General features: G+C 34.7%; 1 protein-coding gene across 1 annotated transcript; it reads right to left on the reverse strand.

The window, feature by feature from the left end:
* Positions 1 to 544: 544 nt before the first annotated feature.
* On the reverse strand, positions 545 to 20,987 carry LOC134855127 (uncharacterized). The gene is made up of 6 exons (XM_063871538.1): positions 20,417 to 20,987; positions 18,410 to 18,656; positions 17,160 to 17,413; positions 6,868 to 7,298; positions 4,150 to 4,417; positions 545 to 2,116 (listed from the first exon to the last, which is right to left on the reverse strand). Exons 1-6 carry the CDS (start codon positions 20,673 to 20,675, stop codon positions 1,254 to 1,256), a joined length of 2,322 nt encoding a protein of 773 aa, XP_063727608.1. The 5' UTR covers positions 20,676 to 20,987; the 3' UTR covers positions 545 to 1,253.
* Between the last annotated feature and the right edge of the window lie 484 nt (positions 20,988 to 21,471).

Here is a 21,471-nt window from a genome sequence, read left to right on the forward strand (position 1 = left end):
TTGATGTCATTTTTTGTAAGTTTGTTTGCTTGGCCAAAACCTTTCAAAAGGGGCCCAAGAACGTCAATTTTTACCAAGAACGTCATCTCTTTACCGGTGGCGCAGAAAGTTTTGACAAAGTTTGCACCAGAAAGCAATTTGAGAAAACTCGGAAAATCAAACTGATTTACCTAAGAAAAGTCTCATATTTTTTTCGAACAACCGCCACTCTTGAAAAACTCCTGCGCACGCCAGGGGTGAGATTTGTATCAATGTTCCTTACTGCCTGCTCGCATCAGTGTCAAAACACGCAAATAAAGCATATTAAAAATATATTAGGAAGAAATACAGTTTAACTCTAAATTACTTGGAAACATAATCTATGTTAGGGATTAGTAAAGCATATATAAAAGCGCTATGAAACAAGAAATTGTACATTTCTACAAGAATTTAACATCTTTTTTAGCTTCTACATTTGAAACTTCAGCCTATCTGAGTACTTTTGTGCAAGGCTGTAAGCACAAAAAGTGCAAACCAAGCTACGAAATAGATGACTCAAGGAGGAGCTCGCTTTAAATTTGAAGATGTTAAATTTATCTTTTTGATACAATCAACACTCAGCAGACAAACAGATCAGCTTAAATGTAAAATTCATAATTTTTTGCATGACTTTGAAGAATTTTATATAATGATAACTTTACCTTAGAGAAAGTTTTTCAGTGAAGAATAATTCAATTTTATATCAATTTTTGTTCGAAGGTAGTGATTACATTTTCCTTCAGAGCTTCAGCTTGTGTAGCTTAACTATAAAAGATTAAAGCAAGGTAGGTTTCCAATTTTAAAAAGCACAGTGAGAAGAAAGATTGGGCAACATCCCGGGTTGACCAAAACTTCTTATCATACAATTTCCATATATGAGAAACTTCTTGTCATACAATTTCATACAATTCCATACGTACAGAAAATTGTATGAAAACTCTATGATAAGCATTTTTCCATATATGAAAATTGTATGATAGATGTTTTCCCATAAACAAAAAATTGGCTCGAAAAAGATAATTGGCTCGAAAGAGAACGATTTGGAGCAGCGAAAAAGGCATGTTTATATATATTAACAAAGGTACTATGCGGTAAATAATTTAGCTAAACTCCTCGTGATAACCTACATTTTTCGCCAATAAATTTACAAAAGAAAACATTTGGTTCAGTCAGAAATTCAATGTTCAGTCTTTACTTCAATGTAACCTGGAATAGAATGTCATTCAACTGTTCAACTAGTCATCACATTCCAAGTTTTCGCCTGGTTCTATTGTAACGTCCAGGAACTTCGTCAGCTGCTTCGAGAACTTTTCCGCATCCGCCTGTATTTCCCCTGCGTTGCGATCGAACGCTTCTTTCATCTTTTTGCGTAGTTCTGACTCTTTACAGAAAATCATGATTTCCGCCAAAGTTTTTGCGTTCTCGTTTTCCAAGCCACTATACCATTTTATTTTTTCGTCCAGAGCTTGCAGAGTTTTTTCTTTGGCTTTTCTCGGATCATTTTTAAATTTCTCCAAAAATGAAAACTTCAACAAACGTGAAACACGAATTTCAGCTTGAGGAATTACTCTCAAGCTTGAATGATAAGTCTTCAAATCCGGACAACTTAGCAAGATTTCTTTCTCATAATGTCGATATGTACTTTCTAGGTACTCTGGATCGCCTCTTGCAATCGCGCTAGTTTTTTCTTCCAAAATCTTCTTTAACGCGATCTCGAAATCAAGACCTCCGTATTCCACTAAGTGATCACGGATTACGTGCATTTCATTTTGCAAAAAATCCGCCCAGTCTTCTTTGAGAAATTCAATGAATTCTGTCAAAATGTAAACTGAAAGTCCACTTTGTGGCAAGTTCGGAATATTTTCCAATTCATCCTTAGTCAATAATGAAAAGAACCTTGGCGGCATTCCTTGAATAGAAAACTTCATTCGACTGATATCGGTCACATCTTCTGTGAAAGTATATGTGACATACTGCTTGTTACCGTACAAGGCTTGATCGATTTGCCTTTGCTCGTGTTGCTCTTGGCGTAAAGGGATTTTGAAATCTATCTGTTCATTTCTATACGCGTCGTCAATTTTTATGGCTGCTTGTGTATCTAAATGCAATTTTTGACGATATTGTATTGACGTCGATGGGGGGGTGGGGGGGGGGGGGGTGTTTTAGTATAATTTTTAGGTTGTTCTAATTAACGTGGCCAATCCTAAACAAACATTTTTTTCATCATATTTTTTGCACTATCTGAAAAATTGATTTCCTAAGCTCAAAGTCAAACAACGCATGCTATAAATAAGTGAAAATACTGGGGTTTAAAAAATGCCAGTTTGAAGTTTGACCAATAAGGTAAGTAATTAATGCGCGTTAATTGCCAGTTGCCTTTAAAAGCGTAGCTTGTGCGGCCGATCAAGTTGTTTTTATAACTTGTTTCTGGATAGGTGTATGACACTTTGTACTTGACATTGAGTTTGACTGGACATTGTACGTGTGATCAACAACAGAAAATTAAGTAAAGTTTGAAAAATTTGACTATTAAAAAAAACTACTGCACACAGCTGAAATGGCAGGAGCAAAACCTGATACCGACAGCTTTGTTACATGAAACTCACGTTGAAATGAATTTTTGTGAAAGGGAGTTTTGATTTTTTATTTAAAATACAGACCCAAGGGCAGTTATTTTTCAATAATAAAAGATACTGCACTCATTCTTTTTTTTGCGAAGGAGGGCCTGATTTCTCAGTGTTTCATAACACAATGCTTCAAATATACTGGTCATGAAAAAGTGGCCACTGATCAGGACCTGAAGCAGCGATAATTATTTTATGCAAATTGCAGCACTGAACCATGGATAATTTGAGGTGATAGTGGCTATTCTGAAAAACAGCGCCGATTCAAAGATAAGACACCGATAACTTTAAAATTCATTGCCTTTTTAAAGACAATTCAGCGCTAATTCACCGATGGGAATTCCAGCGCTGATTCAAAGATAATTCATACTGCTGTGTAAGTAGCACAGAATTCTCCGAACACATTTAAAAAAAACTACGAAAAAAAAATTTCAACTTTTTTTTCAATCTATTGCTGTCGCTTTCTGTTCATTATGTGATGAAAAAACTACACATATAAACAAAAAACTAATAAAAATGCTTTTTGACAACGGTTGTTCTCAAATTAACAGGAAAATAATGGAAAAAGAAACGAAAATTAAATTCTTATGTTTTTTTCTTTAATTTTGCAAAATAACTTGAATTTTTTCGGAAAATTTTCTTGCCAAGCATACGCTAAATCAAACTTCTAAAACTATTTTTAGTTTTGTTATTTGAAACTTAAGTTACCAATGTTTTAAAACAATTGTTACTCGATCGCTATAACAATTGTTACTCGATTGCTCGAAATTAGACTAAAATTCACAACTTTCAAACCGATTTTTCTTGATTCTGAAATAATTTTTGACATTTTTGAACATTCATTCAAATTATGACTGAGCGGGCTTCAAAATTTTATATCATGCAACCAATTCTGATGATTATTTGTGGAATCTGATATGCATGAAAAACAAAAAACTTTACAGAAAAAAAATTAAAACACCCAAATACAAAGTTGCTCTCCATTTTCAATGATCCGAGCAAAAAAAATTTCTAAACAATTCGTAGTAACTTACAAAATACAGAGTTCAAGTTGAAGAAAAAGCTGGTATTTAATCTAATTAAAACTCTCAAAGATTTTTTTTACAATGAAATGAACCTTTGGAAGGGTAAACGATTTTTTTTGAATTTTGCAATGAAAAAACTTCAGATTCAGATTGCTGAAACAAACTACCAGCAAAGCTTCTGGTCTACACTTCGAAGTGTATTATCATGATATTTACTTAAGCTTAACAAAAGTCCTAGATAAAATTATATTATAGAAAAAAAATTGGGAATTCCATGATATTTCAAAATACAAAAATCTGAGTACAACCATTGATTCTAGTCGCCATAATCGTTGAAGCTATCTGGCACCAAAATCTTTTTCGCTTTTGGAAATTAAAATTAAGAAGGTTTCATGAACTAGGGGACAATGACTGCAATATCCTTCCTTAATGGAAGAAACGAATGCTTACAACATTTTGACTTTCAAATAAAAGTGACTTGCCGTCAATGGTTATTGGGACTATCCCTTTCCGCTCCATCTGTTCAAAGCTTGCCTTGTCACTTAGATTAAAGTAGAACCAGTTAGGATTTACTCGAAATGTCTCTGCTTCTTGGCAGTTTTGCAGTGGTCGACACTGGAACTCTAGCTCGTGAGGGTCTGATTTGTGATGTCTGTCAGTAAGCTGCTTCATTATGAAGAAAACAGCTGATGTGTCGAACAACAAACTCTCATCAAAGTGATTGAAGCTACGCAAACAATTGATGGCCGCCTAGAAACCATTGAGCAAATATTCAACTTCTATTTTATAACTTATATTCACCATATTTGACAGCTACCCGGGTCGAGATCCCGCTCAAAAACCGCTCAAGATATGGGCGGTTTGAGCGGTTTTCCAGCAAGATTTGAGCGGTTTGACCGGTTTGAGCGGTTTTTTTGGAAAAACCGCTCAAACCGCTCAAATCTTGCTTAAAAAACCGCTCAAAAACCGATCATTTCTTGCGGTGATTTTTGAACGGTTTTTCAAGCAAGATTTGAGCGGTTTTAAGCGGTTTTTGAGAAGTTTAGCAGAAGTTTTGAATCTACTTGAAACTATGTTCTACTATAGTAGAACTTAGATTCAAGTAGATTCAAAACTTCTTAAGTTTTTTTTACTAATTTATCATGAACCCATTTCCATCACCGCAATTTACGGTAATTTAACATCAGTACAATTTACCATAAAATATAAAAAAAAGTTTCTTACGATTGATGAAATGTTTAACCCAGAGCAAAAACAAGAATCATGACTGATTTAGAGCTAAAAGAGGAAGTAATTGACGGTAGCTAAGTTGAAATTAAAATGTATGGAGCTGAGAGAGGAGGTAGTTGACGGTAATTAAGTTGAAAACGAAAAGGTTTTGAGTTAAGAGTGAGGAATACCTTCAACTCAACTGTGTGGGTTTAACCAATCAGAACTGATTTTATTTATATGGTCTGTAATTGTGCCCAATAAGATTTTAGCTCCCTTTGTTAAAGTCATATCCAATCAGAAATGCAGTTCCAGTTTACGAAATTTTTAGACATTGTCAATTCCAATCACCAAAAGTGTTCAATTTCGATCTGGTTGTCGTAACAATTATTGTAGGATTCTTCATAATACACATTGCCAAGTTGAAAATTTTGGAGCTTTATTATAACTTTTTTGATAAATTTTGCGATGTCAACAATTTTGAAAGTTTCGAAATGGATACTGATTCTCTTTATTTGGCTTTGGGAGAAGAAGAGTTATAAGAATATGTTCTTCGCACCAAGCGAGCAGAATGGATTGAAAAGCGAAACAAAGACTGTCGAGACGATTATAAAGCAGATGCGAAAAACAGCTTTTTCCCCCGTACATGCTGCTCTAAACTTAAAAAAAATGACAAGAGAGAACCAAAATTGTTCAAGGAGGAGTTCAGATGTACTGACATGTTGTGCCTGTGTAGTGAAACTTGTTGCTGCTACGATAGTAAAGGACTGAACATACGCGCATTAGAGGACTGGAGATGGCCCGATGGCAAAGTATTGACAAGTACTGGATGAGGCAGTGAAATTGAAGTCAACTATTAGAGGATTCAAAACGATTAACCATGCAGTTGCAACTTCTGAACAAACTAAAAAAGGACTGAGCTATTTTTACCCTAAACGGGAAACTGAATGTGATGGAATATACACTAAACGTCTAAATGTGTAAGAGATTATGTAGTAAAAATAATTACAATACTGTAAATTCAGAAAACTAATAAATAATCTTTGTAATTAATTTTCTTTCAAAAATTCTTTTTCAACGACAATTGATTGTTTTTTGATTCAGAAAAAGATTGGAATCTTAAGCATTGCTGTATCGGCAAAATCGGGCGCCAAAATTTTTTTTTCTCAAAAATACCATCTTACCATCTGAAACTCTGAAATCTTTTCCCCATGTTATTACATAAAGTTTAGACCCGATAGTCTATAGTCTATTTTAATAAATGAGGGTCTATGCCCCCAACCCCGGCTGAATCTACCCGATTTATACTCTTAACATAACTAGAACTCAAACCAATTCAAGGCCATCATCTTTTTCCCTCGTAATTCCATGATAAAAACGTACGAAGAAACATAGTACGTTTTACTGTTAATATTGTTTGAGATGTTTTTTTTAATGTTTTTTTCAGAGAACTTAAAAATTTTATACAATTTTCTGAGGGTATTTGCATAAAACTTTTATTCTGGTTTTAATTAAGTTCGTAATTCTAGATGTTTTAATTTTAAAAATATTTCTTGTTTTGCGATTATCAGGAAAACTTCAACGCAGCCGCGATGGTGCCTGTTGTAAACTTAGGCAGAAAACGGACTAGCAAAAACCTACTCAAAATACAAGTTCACCTAGACTTGAAAAATTGTCTACGCCGTGAGTTTATACTCCCTTACTGTTCATAGAAATATAGCTAAATTGGTAAGCTATTTACTGTTTACTAGTACTAGATATCTTTCATACGGGTGAAATTCAAAAATCAACAGTAGACAAAACTTTTGATGAAATCTTTGACTGGAAAACTTTGAATAAGGTACAAGAAGGATAGTTCTCTCAAGACTTCGCTTTGATAAAGGCGGGCAGTCTGTAAATGAAAACATCTTTAGGTGCATGAAGAACTAATGTGATTATTTTTTGCAATCATAAACGCAAAACAAGCTTCAAATTAGTTTGAAAAAACTTACCATTTTCATCACAGCAACCGGCGAAAAGCTGAATGCTCTGATGACAACAAATTTTTCTTCAATTTCAAGTTGTTTTCTTTGTGTCACAATGCAGTTCAATCCTGAAAGGCTTGGATAAACTCTCTTGAAAGGAAGTTTCACCATTACGGTCCGAAGAAAATCAGCGTGGTTTTGAGACGATATGAAAACAACCGGAGTTATCAATTCGTCGCCATCTTGGAGTTTTATTACATCCTTGTCGGGAAGCATGATTTCAATTGTCAAAGTTCTTTCTCCCAACACACAGTCTTCTGGGAAGTGAAACTCAACAAAATCAGAATGATACAGGGAATCAGAGTTCTCCCAATTCATTTTAAATTGTTTTCCTTCCTTGTTCAATTTGAATGTCATTGATATGTTTCTGCTGCACTGATTCTGAAGATTTCCACATGCTACAAAAAAACTGAAAGCACTTGAAGAAAGTTGGTTGAGAAAACAAGAAAATTAACAAAAACTAACAAAACAGATCAAGCTGCCCTTTGCACGTCAAATGAATCAGAATTTGAATTCATAAAATCAGTTTGACTAATTTAATATCATGAGCAATTTTGAACGCATTTTCAGAAGCTTCTTCATTTGCTAAGTGTTTTGAAAAAACTGAATCGTGTTTTTATGTCGATACTCTACTGACATTCTTTTTTCATTTTGATGAATAATTCATTTCGCTCGGATCGTTTTTTTAAACATTTATCAGCACTATAACACGTTGCTCGACAAATTGAGTTTATCAAAATGGTTGAGAAACGGAATTTTTTTGGTTGTGTTAGAACATTGAAACAGAAGCAAACGAAACTTCCCAAAAATTGTGCTACAGCACAAATAGCACAAAACCAAAAAATACATATTTGAAGAAAAAAACTACATCTACAAATTATACAAACTATCTACAAACTATAACTATTCTACAAATATATATCTCAAATAGTTTTCAGTTCGAAAAAAGTCTAGAAGCTCAGAGCCGATCGTTAAGTTGGCGGAGAAACAAAGTTTGCCAAGCGACTTTGGGCAGATAAAGCTTTAAAAGTTTAAGAATCCAAGTTGTTACGTCCCCCGAAGCTCAAAAACCCATGAATGATTGTTTTCGCCCCTTAAATGGCCTATTATGAGTTAACTAAGCCAATGTTACCAACGCCGTAATAATTTAGGGCTGATAACTTTAAAAGCAAAAACGCAATAAGAAATCTGAAATTATTCATAACTTTGAAACTCAATTACCTGCCTCTAAACGAGGCAAATGCAAAAAAATGTGAAAGGGACCTGATCTTTCCAAAACATCATCCTATGCAACCTAAGCAAGAAAAAACTAGACAAACTGCAGTCGACAAATCAAGTTTTAAACAATTTCAAACTCCAGAGATGGAAAGAAGCAAGGTCCTGGTCCGACCAGGATTGAAAACTTTATCACTAGGTGGTCAAATCAGAAAAAAGACCGTTTTCTACAAATTGGTAGACTTTTTCCGGAGCAATCTTGCGTAGGCTTCAGCTTAAAAATAAAAAATAATTGAAAGATAAGCTAACACTCAGATAATCTTCGATAGACTCGATGGGTACAAAGTCTAGTTCCTGATTATAAGTACAATTAACCTCATTCTGATAGTTTTGCTGAATGACAAAATTTCACGCTCTTTAATGATGCATCTAACCAGCATTCAATGTATCGTCCTAGTCTTCTCTTAATACGCAAAAATGACGTCCAATCGGCCTTGTTATTGTTCCGACTTTCGATACGAAAGTAACGGAATATTTGTGCTCGGGGTGGGTTTTTTTTTCTTCAGTCAAATTTCGACTTTTTAAATAGCCATTTTTGACGGAATTTTTTTATACCATTCGAAAGCTATTGCTATCTTGAGCTCAAATTTGAAAAGATATTTTACTTGTGATCATTTTTCGTAAAGTTATAGATAGGGGTTTAAAGTTTGCGATTTTGGCCAATTTGGGACAATTAACGCGCGATATATTTCGCGCTATTAACGCGTAAGTGGAGAGTTAAGCCGTCTTAGAACCGTTCCAAATTGATTGAAAGAAGCTTATTTGCCATAATTTATTTGTTACAAGGAGCGAAATCGATCCCTTTGTACTTTATATGGCGTGTGGGGGGTAGATTTTCATCTAAAAAAATTCAAACTTTAGAAAAAAAAATTTTCATTTTATTTTATTACATTTAACTTTTTGATGTTATTATTGCTCCAGAAACCTTAAAAGGAAGTCGAAAAATTCAGGGCTTCGCCCTGATACGAGCAGTCATGTTCATTTTAGGAAAACTAAATTTCGTTTAAATCTCAAAGAAAATATCAGAAAGTGTTTTTTCTTTGTGTTTGATGGGATGTTTCAAATAATTATTACAACGTAAATTGTTTTGTCTTTGAAATTTAATAATCCTAGGTTTTTTCCAGTCAATTTTTATCTATCATTTAAAAAAAAAAACAATTTCACGAGGAGAAAAAAGATTGCGTTTTTTCCACAACTAATTTCAGATGTCATCAGACACAAGCTATCAAATTGAATTTACCAAACCGGGCTTGTAAGCATTTTTTGAGTCTTATCGCTAAACTTTAAACGAAAATGCGTGACTCAATCACCTTGATTACTTATTTATGCAAGCTCCTAAATTTTGAAAAGGCATCAAAAATGGAATTTTAGATACCTTAAACAAAAAACAGAAGAATTTTTTCTGTTCTGATCATCTCGCTAAAAGTTCAGAAAATAACTATGGTACAGGGCTATGTTTTTTTTGCTCGATATTGATTTTTTTGCTCGATATTGTTTTTTTTGCTCGATAGTGATAAAATGTTACTTTGTTGTAGCTAATTCTAAGTTAAAACTATTAAAAAGAATAAGAATTAAGATGAATTAGTCGGTAAGTTAAAACATTAAAACAGTGAGAGATCATTCTCTCCGCCGGAGAGAATGGCTAATGAAGGTCATAACTAAGTGACCAGTTAATTAAATAAGTATGTTTAGCAATAATTGCAAAACCTGATGTAAAATCACAACATTCCCTTAAGCAGGAAAAAATTTAAATTGCAATATAGTAATGCACAATAACTAACTATGACTGACTCCTTTCTCCCCCTTTAAGGACGAGGAAAGAAAATTAAAGCGCCTTAAGATGAGGTACTAACACTAAGTAAGCTCCACTAGTGTTAAATGACAGCAACAAAGGTTATCCAGATTCCGATGGATAAGGGTTATGTTAAGATGAGATAAAGGCATCACGTTTTGGCACAACGCTGAATTTAGGACCACGTTTTATGAGTGAGGTCATGGTTTATAATGCGCGAGTGAAGAGGATATGATTTAAAGAAATTATGGGAGCAACAGATGATAATTTCTTTTGTAGGGTGAAATTTATCCGAAGGATAAAGTTGTCGAATTTAGCAAACACATTTTGGTAACTGGAAAATTAGCACCGGTTTACAAGGTAAAATGCGTAGATAGCACATAATTTTAATGGAGTTGATCTTGGTTTGTAAAACACAAACTGGAGTGAAGGCGAATTAAAGAATTTAGGAAAACACGTGAAGATGTCTTCTTTTTACTACATGAAATTTTATCCGCAGGGTTAAGTTCTTAAGTTTAGTGAACGGCCGTTAATATCTGAATGTTAGCACCGGTTTACTCAGTAATGTGTGTTATTTGGTAAGCCAGAATATCAGATTAAAGTATATCTAAGTGGTTATAAAGTTTTATAGTCTTTTAAAAAGTTTTCGAGTTCAGTGTTGAAAAGTTCACTATCAAGATCGGAGTGGTCGCCGAAATTTGCTATTTCCATTCTCAGTGATTCATCGGTTGATGAGTTTGACATTTGATCTGATGAAGATGATGAATCTGAATCTAGAACAATTAACTCCGCCGGATTCGTCTTGTTGATTGTCTCATGTGGTTCCTCAATCTCTAACACAATAGGCTCGGCCGCCGAACCAGAGGCTTCTTGGACACTCTCTACGGCATCAATAAAGTAACGTTGACCATAAAATTTTGGTGGGCCGACATTTCTACTAGAACGACGGATAGTAGCAGGAATTTTACCGGGTATTATGGCAGGACTGTTGGATATAGTGCACTCATCCGTTGAGTCACTTATCTCATACACCGGAAAGTCTGTGTTTGAGTCGGTCTCCGTCGGATTATGCTCAACTTGTAAGTCATTTTGTCCAATGGTGTCGTTTTCCCCTCCCTGATTTGCGGTTCTCTGATCCGCCGAGTTAGATGTTCGGCTGGCTGGCACTATACTTATTGGGCACTCATATGATTGCTCCATGGGTTGTTCACTGATTGGGAAACTGTCGTTTTCTAAAATCTCAGATTTTATTTCAGGATTGGTTATAGTAGAATTAAAACTATTTCCGATTGAGATGTGAGGTGTAAGTGAATCCGAAATAAAGCGCTCTCTGGCTACGTCTCTACAAGGAAAACCGCCCGCTATCCATTCCCATTCACTAGTATCCGAAATATCCGAAGGAATTAGCATAGATTCATCCGAAGCGAGGTAACCTGGATGAGTTGGTGACTTCTTTGAGCGTCGTGTCTGTCTTCTTGTCGGGATGGATGATGATCCAGAAATGCGTGTCCTAGTTAGGTTATCGGATGATGTCGGGTCTAATTGTCTGGTCCTTCTTTTTGTTGACTTCTTGGGTTTTGGTTTTCTTTTTGAGCCTTCCAGTTTCTGACCTACTTCAACATTAGGGTTAGAAAAGTACGGTAATGAAATGTTTCCTCTAAAAGGTCTGATTTTATTTGAGGTAGAGATAGGAATCGCAATGTCGGATTTTCGTATTATTTTTCCGTCGGATAACTTAACTGTCGAAGTCGAAGAATTTATAATTCTTTTGTTTAGTTCTTTATAAAAACAGTCTCGGTTGATATTACCATTAGTTTTCCGAAGGATTTTACCTTTAAAAGGGCTTTCGATTGGTATTCTGTTTTGAGTCATTTTCGAGGATGAAGCATAGTCTGTATCGTAGCCTTTTTCAGTCGGATTTTGGTTCTTCTTCGCAATCAAATCGTCCTTGTATCCGTCCTCTATTCTATCATCCGCGTTCCAATCCTTAGCTCGATCCTTAGACAATATTGATTTCCCTTTGTCTAAAATTCCAAAGGAAGGTTTACCCGAAGCTAATTGTTTCCAAATAGTATTTGGTTTTCTGTTATAGTGGATCTCGAAAGGTGAGCATTTAATTTTTGATTGGAAAGTAGAACGTAGGTTCCAAATGATTTTTGAAACGGCATTTTGCAGTGTGGTTTTATGATGTTCTTTTGAGATAGCCAGTAGTTTGACTTTTACAGTGTGTACAAGTTTTTCGACTAATCCGTTGGAACGGTGATCGCCTACTGTACAAAAGATTATTTTGATGTTGTTAGAATCGCAGAATGATTTGAAGTCTTGACTTGTAAAGCAAGTAGCATGATCCACCCTTATAGAATAAGGTATCCCGTGTAAGAATATGTAGTCTTGTAAAAATTCTATAACTGTCTTTGAAGAGGTAGATGATGTAATTTTTGCCGACGGAAATTTAGAAAATCTGTCAATACAAAGTAAAATGTATTTATTTGACCCCCAATAAGAATCCAAAGGACCCGCGAAATCTAAATTAAGTTCTTCATTTGGTTCTGATAATGGAGGAAGTTCACTAATTTGTGAATTAGGAATAACTGATTTTATATTCTTACCCGCCGATGTACACTCTGAGCAATTAATTCCATGAAAGTAGATTTGTCTGTTAATGTGGGGCCACCAAATGTAGTGGGCCAAATATTTCATTCCGAATTGACCTGGATGTGTTTCGTGGAGGGTCTTCATCATCGCGTTTCGTAGGGTAAATGGAATAACGAGTTTGCCGTCCATGTAAAGTAATCCATCGGATTCGTGAAGGTCTCGGGTGAAATGTTTGAAATAAGGAGAATCCGCATTAATCTTCTCCACCTTATTTTGAAGTGCTTTAACAATAGGGCTTAACATGGGATCGTCTTCTGTCAAGAGAGCCACTAACTTGGCGTTAAATAAAATATTTAAATCCAAGGGTCGATCCGGCAACTTCAAGTTTTCACGGTATTTTTTAACGAGATTGATATGATTTGGTAAAAGTTTGAATTCTAAATCTACGGAAATACCGGAAGTGGTGGGATTAATTACAATATTCTTATTATTCATATTAACAGTATCTACAATTTTTTTATCTACAGGTGAATTAATTAGGCTACAATTAAGAATTAAAAAATAAAGAAATGCGGAATTTGAAATGGAAATAATTAAAGTATTTGTGTTGGAATAATCCGTTGGAATACAATTTGAGGTACAAAATTCTGTTCTTCTGTGATTGAATGAGCAAATTGGAAAAGACGAGCTAATAAGTTTTAGTACTGCTGCTATTAGGTAATTACGTAATAAGACGTAGTCGGAATTTTCCAGATTGAGACCAATGGCTGAGCAAGTAGTTCTTAGTTTCTCCGACGGATTTAATGATTTATTAATCTTATTAATATTTGCTACTACGAATTCTTCGTCGTAATGTGATGTTGGGAGGGTTTTTCCGGATGGAATTCTAGAAATAAGGTCAGTGAAGCCCATGTCTTTTCCTGCGATATGTTTGATTGAGAAATTAAAAGGTAATAATCTGTCTACCCATCTTGTTAATCTACTGTGGTAGGTTTTATTTCCGTGGTTTGGTGAAAGAGCGGATAATAGGGCCTTGTGATCAGTGATTATTTCGAAATCAGATCCGTAAAGGTAATTTTTATAATGCTCAACAGCCCAAACAACCCCTAGAAGTTCGAGTTCGTTAGTAGAGTATTTAGACTCGTGAGGATTTAAAAAACGTGACGCAAATGAGATTGTTTTCCAATCGTTCCCATGGAGTTGTTCCAGCGAGGCTCCAAGTCCATTTTGTGATGCGTCTGTTTTCACTCTAGTTTTTCGTTTTACGTCGAAATGTGTATTCTCTGTTAGGTTTACGATTTCTTCTTTTATTCTTTCAAACGCTTTTGTATGATCATCGTTCCATTGGAATATTGATTTCTTATTTAGGAGCGGTCGGAGTGGGCTTCCTAAGGATGCAAGGTTTGGGACGAATTTAATGTATTGGTTTATAGAACCAAAAAATGATAGTAATTCTTTCAGATTCTTCGGTATAGGTAGGTCTGTTATAGCTTTCGATTTGTCGAATAACGGGGTAATTCCTGATTTAGAGATTTTAAATCCCAACCATTCTATTTCTTTTTGAAAGAATTTACATTTTGACCATTTTACGGCAAAGTTGTATTCGTCGAGGGTCGATAAAATTTTTAATACAATATTCTTGTGGTCTAAGAATGTTCCTTTGGAAGAGATTAAAATGTCGTCCAAGTAACAGTTAGTAAATGGGATTGAACCTAACGTAGAGTCCATTACTCTTTGAAATTCGTTGGGCATATCCCCTAAGCCGTAAAAACCAGTTAAAAATTGGTAAGTACCCGTAATGTCACCGCCCACGATACTGAAGTTACATTGGTTACTAGTAAATTTGTCTAATGCTAATTGACTGTATGCATTTTTTAAGTCTAAGTTAGTAAACCACACTTCTCCAACGGAATCATTAGTAATTTGTGCCGCGACGTTGTCTACAAGTTCGTGGATGTTTGGCATTTGATATTTGTTCTTGTAAATCTGTTTGTTTATGAACTTGGAATCTAACGCCAGTTTGATGGATTTGTCTTTTTTGCAAGTGATGACTATTGGGCTAATAAATCTGTCTTCGTCGCAATTTTCTAATTTTTTAATATGTCCCTCTGCTTTTAATCTATTGAGTTCTGTTTTTACCGCGTCCAGTAAATGGAGGGGAACTCGTCTTCCTTTTAGTTGAATTGGTTTTAATGGTTCGTGAAAATGGGTAATTTTCACTTGATTTTTGATTTTTCCAATCCGAAGGAATAAATTTTTAAATGACTTCGATATATTAAGGATTTCCCTATCTTGGTTTGTTTGGGAAATGGAATTTATTGACTTACACTGCTTGTTGGTCTGGAAATGTGGAAAATGTTTCTGAGAGACTTCTATTCCCACTTTTGGAAGGTTGTCGTTTCCTAAGATATTCCTTTCATGTCCTTCGGTTAGGAAGAATTGACAGTCGTTGTCTGACCAACCATTTGAGAATATCGGAATCTTCACCTTTCCAGTGATGTTTATGGCATTATCCGTGAATCCACAGTAAAGGTCTCTAGTTGTCTTATCCACCGGATAAATTTTCAAGTAGGGATCGCGTAATTTCAAATCGTGAAGTACGTTTTTCTTAAGAAAGCTCACCGGGCTAGCTGAATCCACTTGAATGTTTAAAATTACTTGGTTTTCTTTTCCGAGTCCGATGTTTAATAATTTCTTCATTTCTTTTCCGTCGTTATCAAAAATTGTAGTTACATTTAGTACAGAGTAATCGTCGTTTTCACTTTGTCCAGATTCCGACCATGCGTTTATGACGCCGCAACATTCTCTATCCGTGTGGTCGTTATTTACATCCGGAAAATCCGACGGATTAAAATCTGTATTATCTACAATTTGAGTATATACAATGTTTACATTTTTACGTCGAGATCTACAAAGTCTGGTGAAATGACCTTTGAATTTACAAGAAGTACATGTCGTGTCCTTTGCTGGGCAAACTGCTAAGTGTCTTTTTGAGAATGAACCGCCACACTTCATACAGCTGTTACTTCTTTCGATGTTGAGAGTTGGTTCTCTTTTGACGTTAAAATGGTTGTTTGGTTTATATACAGATGATCCGTTGGATTTAAAATTATTAGTTAACTTCAAGTGATTCAGAATTCCTTTTTCATCGATGAGTGCTACGTTTAGTGCTTCGCGTGGAGGGAGGGTTTCTGTTAATAATTTCCTTTGGATGTCGTAGTTTTTCATATTATTTATGAAAATATCTCTTATCCACTCTTCTTCTCCTGCGGATATGTCGCACTTTTTCGCCATTTCAGCTAAGGCACCCCAAAATTGTTCGAGGGATTCTCTGTCGCGTTGTTTTCTATTTAACCGTTTATGTCGTTCAAATGTGACATTTGATTTTCTTACGAAAGCAATCGCTAAGAACTCCCAGAATTCTTTAAAGGAAATTTGTAAGACTTTCACCTTGGTAAATTTCTGTCCGAAGATCCTTTTTCCTTCATTTCCCAATGCCAGATATAAGACCGAACGTAATTTCTTGTCTGCTTCTTCTATTCGCATTCCGTTAAATTTCTTAGTTTCGGTTTTTATCGAAGCTGTTTCTTCTTCGTCATATCGTCTTTGTTCTTGGGTATTTCTCTCCAATCTCAAGCGTCTTTGGGCGTCTGTTTCACCGTCCGGTGGGTTTTCCAAATTTGGTGGTAGTGGATGTTGTCTCTCCGACGGATTGAGTAGATTTTCTATATCTATGTTTTCTTTAGCAATTATAGCTAATTGAAACAGATCACTCCAATCTTCCCAAGGAATGGGTGGGTCTACCGTATGGTTTTGCCAAAAGGGAGGTATTCCTCTCACGTTGGATTCGTTAGATGACTGCGCCATGATAAAATGTTACTTTGTTGTAGCTAATTCTAAGTTAAAACTATTAAAAAGAATAAGAATTAAGATGAATTAGTCGGTAAGTTAAAACATTAAAACAGTGAGAGATCATTCTCTCCGCCGGAGAGAATGGCTAATGAAGGTCATAACTAAGTGACCAGTTAATTAAATAAGTATGTTTAGCAATAATTGCAAAACCTGATGTAAAATCACAACACTTAAACAAAAAACAGAAGAATTTTTTCTGTTCTGATTATCCCGCTAAAAGTTCAGAAAATAACTATGGTACAGGGCTATGTTTTTTTTTGCTCGATATTTTGGCTTCAAAGAAAACATAATTGTAGTCAACGTGCAATAAAAACACGAGCCTATTGCGGGTTGTTCAAACTGTGCCATTCAAACTTGGCTTTTAAGATTATTTTACATCAGTAGTAAGTAAGTGAAATTGGAAATAGGTAGAAAAACAAGTTTTTACGGACTGCTTCATTTGACGTCTTAGATCTGCCTGCTTCTGAGAAAAAAAAATCAGAAAAAAAATTCTTGAGCTGTTTTTGCAAAACATAGTGCTCGGAACTTACTGTGCTACGCTCTGTTAGCTAAATTTTCTGAATGAAACAGTGTGACACAAGTTTTTTGTGCACAAATTTCTTTAAAGAACATAACCATCTTCCCAGTACTTCGTTTTCAAGATTAAAAACTCACGGTGATTTAGCACAATCAGAAAAAAAATTACCCTCAAACGACGATCTTGTTTTTGAAAGAGGAGTAGTTGTAGTAGGCAAACTAGACTCTCCGTATTTCAACAAAGTCTTCATTTGTTTGCCTTCTTGATTGTGTTTGCTTGCCGCGTTCCGTTTTCTGGCGAATTGTTGTTCATACAAATGTCTTCGGGTGTCTATGGTTGTGTATATGTTGGGTTCAGATATGAACTTTTGAGGAAGTAATTGTTTACTGGATGCATCAACAAAGCAATGTTTTTCCATATTCCTGAAGCAAATTTTCTAGATTTAAAAGAAAACATTTCAACCTGGGAAAAAAATTATTTGTAGATGAACCAAAAACTCTCAAAATAGATTGAAACAAATACTAAACCCTTCGAAACATCCCGGTGGAAGTGGGCGTTCGATATCAGATTCACTTAAGATATAAATTGAGACAGTACTATCTTTCAAATATAATTTTTTTAAAAATTTACATCGAGAATTGTTTTGGAATACATTAAAAGAATGCACTCAAATCATCCATTTTTTGCAAGATGGTTAAGTCGTCTCCCTTTTGGAAACTATTTCCAAATTATTTTATTATGGTGAACTCTCATTTTCACCAACTCATAAATGATTATGCAAGTTCTTTGATACATAGTTTCTCCAACCTTTGATGAACCATTTGCATCTTTGAACTGAGGCCAGAAATTGAGTAATCAGGTATTTGCGCTTAAAAACTAAAAAAGCGGGGAATGTTTTGACATGAATTACTCCAAAAAATAAATTCTGAATTTGGGACTAAAATGTACTTGAAGCCACAGCTAACAAAATGCTATTCCTGAGCCCCGAAGTAGTGATCAGGCACACCCCGACCTGACTCCCAATGGCACAGTTAATTATGATTTGGGACTTTTGATACATTAGCTAATAGCAACCCCTCGTCCTGATTCTGTTATTCTGTTTAAATCATATCAACATCCCGGTTTTTGTAGTTAAAATTTCTCATATAGTCTAGTTTTCTGTTATACATAAATTCTTGTATTTGACTGAAATTCCATACTTTTCAACTACTTGACACATTTGATGTAAAAATTTAAAATGGTGTCTATTTCAGCAATTAAGACTTTGAAACCGTTCACTTCTGAAGTTGGCCCGCTGTAAAGATGAGCGCCAAAATCATGGCTTGTTGGTTAATATGCGTTTATGTTGCTCGCAAGTTTCTGAAGATTAATTATTGTTTCCGATGTTAAAATTGGGTACTAATGTGCTTAATACTTACCAATAAGGACGGTGTTTTGTTGAAAAGCTACGGCTCGGAGCCGTTTTCCTTGCGCTTCCAAACAATTGCGGTATGTCCAATTTGCCTTCGGTAAATTGCTCCCAAAATTTTTCACCCAGATCATAGTACTTATTCAGTTCAGACTCGAGGCTTGCATGGGCAACTACACTTGGCAATTGTAGATTCAACAGATGAAAGTGTTCGAAAACCAGTCTGCTAATCTCCCGTAAGGCACATTCAGTTCCATCTAAATGAACAAGTGATTTGCCTTACTTTGTTAATCAACACCAAGTCATCATTGGAACATTGAGCATAAAAACCATTAATTGAGAATTGCATGCCGAGGAAGCACGGGTCAAAATCATTTGCCATGTATTTGCTTAATGTATTTTCTGTCTAGATAAACAAGACTTTGAACGCTGAAATTTTCAATAATTTTCAAAAAATTTCAATTTTCTCTTAATATAAATAAATTAAACGATCCCGTGCTGTTTTTGAAATCAAAAAATTCTCCACGAAAGTGCTCGTTTTAATTAAACATAATCGCAATTCTTTCAGTAAAGTTTGAAAGAAAATGAGAAACCTAGTCAATTGTTGAAGTTTTCTATAAGTCGTTTATGGCAGTTTTCGAAAATTGCAATGCTTTTTGATTATCCCAATGCATTTGTGTCCGATTTTTCAAGAACAGGTTTTGAGCAGCCAAAGTCTTCACAAAACAAGCTACCTTGGTTGTTTCTTAATTTTAAAGAAAAATTTCTGAAAACATTGCATTTCATCTCGAAAAAAAAATCAGAAAATGTAGAGATTTCTGGTTCCGTTTATATAAATGTGAAAAAAAAAACATTCCAAAAATTGTATGAAGAAAAAAAAGACAATGATTATTTTGGATGTGGCTTAAGACATTCACAAAATTTGCAACTGGTTTTCTGTGACTTGATGAAAAAACATAAATAGCACCAACCATAAGAGTAAATCGGATTTACAGGGAAAAAATGCATTGAGCTCCAAACTTAAGCAACAGGGGATCTAATACTTATTAGGAATTGCTTGAAATTTAGCAATTCGAATATTTTTTTCCAAATTATAACTAGCAAAAAAATTTTGATCCACCTAAAACTTTTCCTGGGGCATCAGTTTTTACAAAACACAGGCTGGAAATTAAATAAATGCAAATTCTTTCAGAAAAATTAATTGGATATTTAAACCAGAAACTTGATTTCATATAAAAATTTAGAAAAAAAACACAATCACGACTTATTCTGTTAAATAATCATCAGAGGAGTCGAGAAGATTTCAAGTTTTGGCTGCGGCTTCCAACGGGGTGTGCAGTTTGCAAGCACATTACATGTTTTGAAATCAAGGCAATATACTGAAACAAAACAACAATAACCGCCTGCTGTTCATGTCGCTCAGAAAGTTCCATCCAGATTAATGGAAAAAAGACAGATTTCTTTTTCATATGTTGTCGTTTCTGTCATTTTTTCTAAACTTTCTGACTCCTTCTTTAATGAATCACAATTTTTGAACAATTTCGATCAACAATTGAAAGGTCTTTAATATGATACATCGCTCGATACAACATTCGGAATGACAAGTAATTCAGTGATAAAAACCACAAACCAATATTTAACTTGCAAGCAATCATTCTGAAGAAACACTTTCTCAATTTTTTTTGGCAAATAATTTCATTTTATCCGGTTAGTTGAATCAAATCCATTTGTTCATAGTTTGAGATAACAAAATCAAGTATTGAAAAATTTTGAATAGTCTATTGCACAAATTCACATTAATTCACAATAAAGTAAAAAAAAAACTTTGCTTCAAACTGCTTGAAATTATTATGATTTTTTCTCAAATTTAAGTTCGAATGCTAAGAAAACGCAAAGCGGTTCATCCAAAAATTCACAATTTTTCAGCACAAAAAGTGCTAAGATCCGGCTTAAGAAACCGTTTTTATTATCAAAAAATATTGAAAGTCTCTGAATAAAATTTCTAGTCTAGACTAACCGTTCTTAGGAACCTCCGCCAACCTGACATGAACTACTGAATTCTCTGATGGTTGATCATTTTGTTTTATAGATATCGTTAACAAATGACCATTTTCGCTTGCCTTCCTCACAACAAACACTCCGGTTCTATGGTACTTTAAATTTTTTGTAGCTTTTTTTCGATTCCACAAAGGCTGATACCAAAGTTTTTGCGATCGCTCTATAATTTCAGGTACGAGTTGCTCTTCATTTTCTTTCAACTGGACATGCTCGCCCATCGTTAGTCAGAAATGTCACAGGCAGTAAAAAAACAGTAGTAACAAATAGAGAATCTCAAACTACAGCGTTCACAGATGCAAATTTTTTTGATGTGCTTGCCAAAAACTAATATTTGTCAGCCTAGCGAAAACTTGTAAAATCTTCGTTTGAAAATAAACAGAGCACGTGAGCTATAGATTTTATATTACTGTACAGTCTATTTTACAATTCGTTACTGCTCTCAATGCAGCCAGTATTCTGTTAATTTCTGACTATTTTAGCGTATAATGCATGATTAGTGTATTTTTCAACTATCAACAAAAACATAACCAAAAAAGGCTAACATAGCCAAAAAACAGCATTACTCTTTGGTCAAAAATTGTATAAAGCTTATGATGCAAGATTTATTAATAGTTGATACGTTCACACAGTTAGTTAGTTTGGATACATTTAATCGCTTGTGAACATAATATTTTTGAAAAGCTTATTGCTTTCAATACAGCCAGTAATCAGTTGATAAAGTCATTGCAAATTCACTGTATGCTGCCAGCGTTATTGTTCCGACTTTCGATACGAAAGTAACGGAATATTTGTGCTCGGGGTGGGTTTTTTTTCTTCAGACAAATTTCGACTTTTTAACTAGCCATTTTTGACGAAATTTGTTTTTATCATATGAAAGGTATTGTTGTCCTGAGCTCAAATTTGAAAAGATATTTCACATATGATCATTTTTTGTAAAGTTACGGGGGTTTAAAGATTGCCATTCTGGCCAATTTGGGACAATTAACGCGCGATATATTTCGCGCTATTAACGCG

This window comes from Symsagittifera roscoffensis, chromosome 10 (genome assembly GCF_963678635.1).
Source record: "Symsagittifera roscoffensis chromosome 10, txSymRosc1.1, whole genome shotgun sequence".
Lineage (NCBI taxonomy): Eukaryota > Metazoa > Xenacoelomorpha > Acoela > Convolutidae > Symsagittifera > Symsagittifera roscoffensis.

What these genes read in the sequence shown, in the direction of transcription:
- LOC134855127 (XM_063871538.1), bottom strand. Translation starts at nt 20,675, where the DNA reads ATGGGCGAGCATGTCCAGTTGAAAGAAAATGAAGAGCAACTCGTACCT. An exon ending in GGCGGAGGTTCCTAAGAACG is followed by an intron (nt 18,657 to 20,416) that starts GTTAGTCTAGAC and finishes TTGTTCATTTAG; the next exon opens with ATGGAACTGAATGTGCCTTA. An exon ending in CGGTTGCTGTGATGAAAATG is followed by an intron (nt 4,418 to 6,867) that starts GTAAGTTTTTTC and finishes AATGGTTTCTAG; the next exon opens with GCGGCCATCAATTGTTTGCG.